Raw genomic sequence first — 2,510 nt, 5'->3', positions numbered from 1 at the left:
ACGTATTAATTTGCTTCACTAGATGTATAACAAGATAATAAAACAATGGCATAGAAATATTTGTTTTTCTGATATCTAATTACTAGTCAATCTGCTAGATTTATTCAATTGAAGAGTAAAGTAAACACAAAAATATTAATGCAACTAAATAAATTTTAACGTTATCAAGTGAACGTTTATTCAAAATTTACAATATTAAAAGGACTTAATCTAAAATTTGTCGTTAAGAAATTATTAAATATTTTATTGAGAAAGAAACATATCAGTTTCGATTTTAGTTTCTAGCTCTTTCTCACGTAGAATGTCACATTGATCATTAATTAACGCATTCTTTTTTTAAATCTAAACTATGAACATTTGATTTACATTCTGAACAGAAAACTAAAAATACAATTTTAATTAAATTAAAGTATCTTGTTATTATAACTTAATTATTTACTTTCAGTTTCGATTTCGTCCTGCTGTATGTATTTATTGATCTCTATTGACAAAGACACTAAAACAATATTAAACATTAAACTATCTGCACAACAAAATGATACCATGTTCGAGTGTAAATTATGTTTAAAATATATTTAACAAAAACAGTACCATACCATGTTAAAAGTATAACAAATCCTAAAGACTATGGACGAGGAGATATCTGTAGGCGGAAGTAAATTAACCAAAATAATTCCTTGAAAGATTTCGCGTATTTATTGATTGAATAAACCCAAATTATTCCTTGCGACATTTCGAATGTTTATTGCACTGTTATAATATATCTAAGATATAAACAATTTGCTCGTTTTAGTTCGAAGTTTGACGTTCATTATCTGAACCGTTGATTTTAATTGATAAAAACAAAAAGATACATGTTTTTAATTGTTTTAGTTTTAACAATATCACATTTAAATATGTTAAGGTTTGTAACGCATGTTCGCAAACATAAATTTACAAAAAACGATTAATACGATATAAAGGTCAAATTTTATCAAGACGTGTTGTTTCATTTCAGAAATATTAATATCCGTTTAGTTTCGATATCCAATGTTTTCAAACGGATTGCAGACAAGTTTTAAATACTAGCGTGAATTCGTTGATTAGATGGTTCTCCACACAATGTTTTGTACGAATTTTGAATAGTCAGACAACATTTCAACAATATAAAACAACATTTTTACTTACCATTCCATAAACTAGACTTCAATGTTGTCCAAGTACTCTAGGCGGAAGTATATTGTCGACTTTTCCGTGAATGCTATTTATCCTGTCACATGCCTTTAAATCAGCCCGATAAACAGGTAACCTAATACCCCAAAAGATATTAGGCTAGATGACCATGTGACCTCGAATATCCGTCAGTTGCTGTCCGCGCATGCGCACGCCTGTACTATTTTCTATTTATAAAATATACTTGTTTTCAATTAAAAAAATTACAACATACGTGTAAAGTACTGTTTGTTTAAAAATTTATTATTTTAACAGCATAATTTCGTCTTTTTGTATTGAATTAATACCGATTGACTCGATTTCTGTGTTGTTTAACAAGACTGAAGCTAGCTTTAGCGTTTTGCATGACGTGCATAATCCCAAGAAACTAGATTTCTCATGAGAACCTAGGTTCTCAGAATGAGAACCTAGGTTCTCATGAGAACTATGGGTCCCAAATGAAATCTTGGGTTCTCATGAAAACCTAGGTTATTAGAGAGAACGACACGAAAAGCTTCCAAGAACCTAGGTTCTTGTGAAAACCTTGGATATCAAACGAGAACTTAAGTTCTCAAAATGAGAACCTAGTTTCTCATGAAAACCTAGTTTCTCATGAGAACCTAAGTTCTATGAGTCTATGAGAACCAATGTTCTCATGAAAAACCTAGTTTCTCATGAGAACCAAGGTCCTCTAGCGTAAACCAAGGTCTTCAAAATGAGAACATAGGTTCTCCTGAGAACCTAGGTTCTCATGAAAAACCTGGTTTGTTGGGATTTCATAAATCTAGTTTTTCATGAGAACCTGGTTTCTTGGGATTTAATAAACCTAGTTTCTCATGCGAACCTAGGTTCTCATGAGAACCTAGGTTCTCATGAGGAACCTAGTTTCTTAGGATTTCATAAACCTAGCTTCTCATGAGAACCTATGTTTTCATGAGAACAAAGGTTCTCATGAGAACCTAGGTTCTCATGAGAACCTATGTTCTCATGAGAAACCTAGTTTCTTGGAATTATGCGTCGAACCGCTTGCCATAATTAATCTCCAGTTGTCTCCCATTGCTTGGTACACGCTGGCGGCATATGTGTACAATGATAAGTAATAGACGTGAAACAATGAATGTTACTCCCCAAGAACATTTTTTATTAATGTTCAGACAATCCTAAGTAATATTCAACGAAACCTGGGGGAAACTTCTTGAGGAATTAAATTAGTAAAATAATCGGTCGACATTGGTCTGAATACGTTAATAAAAAATAAACTGTTTATGAAATACATCTTTAATTGTAAATATTATTTTGAGACCAAAAGTTGAATCAAA

At 31.4% G+C, this 2,510-nt stretch overlaps 1 protein-coding gene across 2 annotated transcripts in view; it reads right to left on the bottom strand.

Annotated features, from left to right (window-relative positions):
* The window catches only part of LOC127879128 (heat shock 70 kDa protein 12A-like), a 7,559-nt gene extending 6,224 nt beyond the window's left edge, over positions 1-1,335 (bottom strand). Inside the window, exon 1 of one of the 2 annotated variants that reach the window (XM_052425799.1) lies at positions 1,168-1,335. In XM_052425799.1, coding sequence (XP_052281759.1) covers positions 1,168-1,170 — 3 coding nt within the window. In that variant the 5' untranslated portion in view covers positions 1,171-1,335. Of the gene's footprint in view, positions 1-596; positions 805-1,167 lie in introns of those variants that run through there. The other variant, XM_052425800.1, reaches the window with a different exon arrangement.
* Between the last annotated feature and the right edge of the window lie 1,175 nt (positions 1,336-2,510).

Source organism: Dreissena polymorpha, chromosome 4 (assembly GCF_020536995.1).
Source record: "Dreissena polymorpha isolate Duluth1 chromosome 4, UMN_Dpol_1.0, whole genome shotgun sequence".
In the NCBI taxonomy this organism is placed as follows: domain Eukaryota; kingdom Metazoa; phylum Mollusca; class Bivalvia; order Myida; family Dreissenidae; genus Dreissena; species Dreissena polymorpha.
The sequence above is the reverse complement of the archived record's forward strand: the minus strand, read 5'-3'. Positions and strand labels throughout refer to the sequence as shown.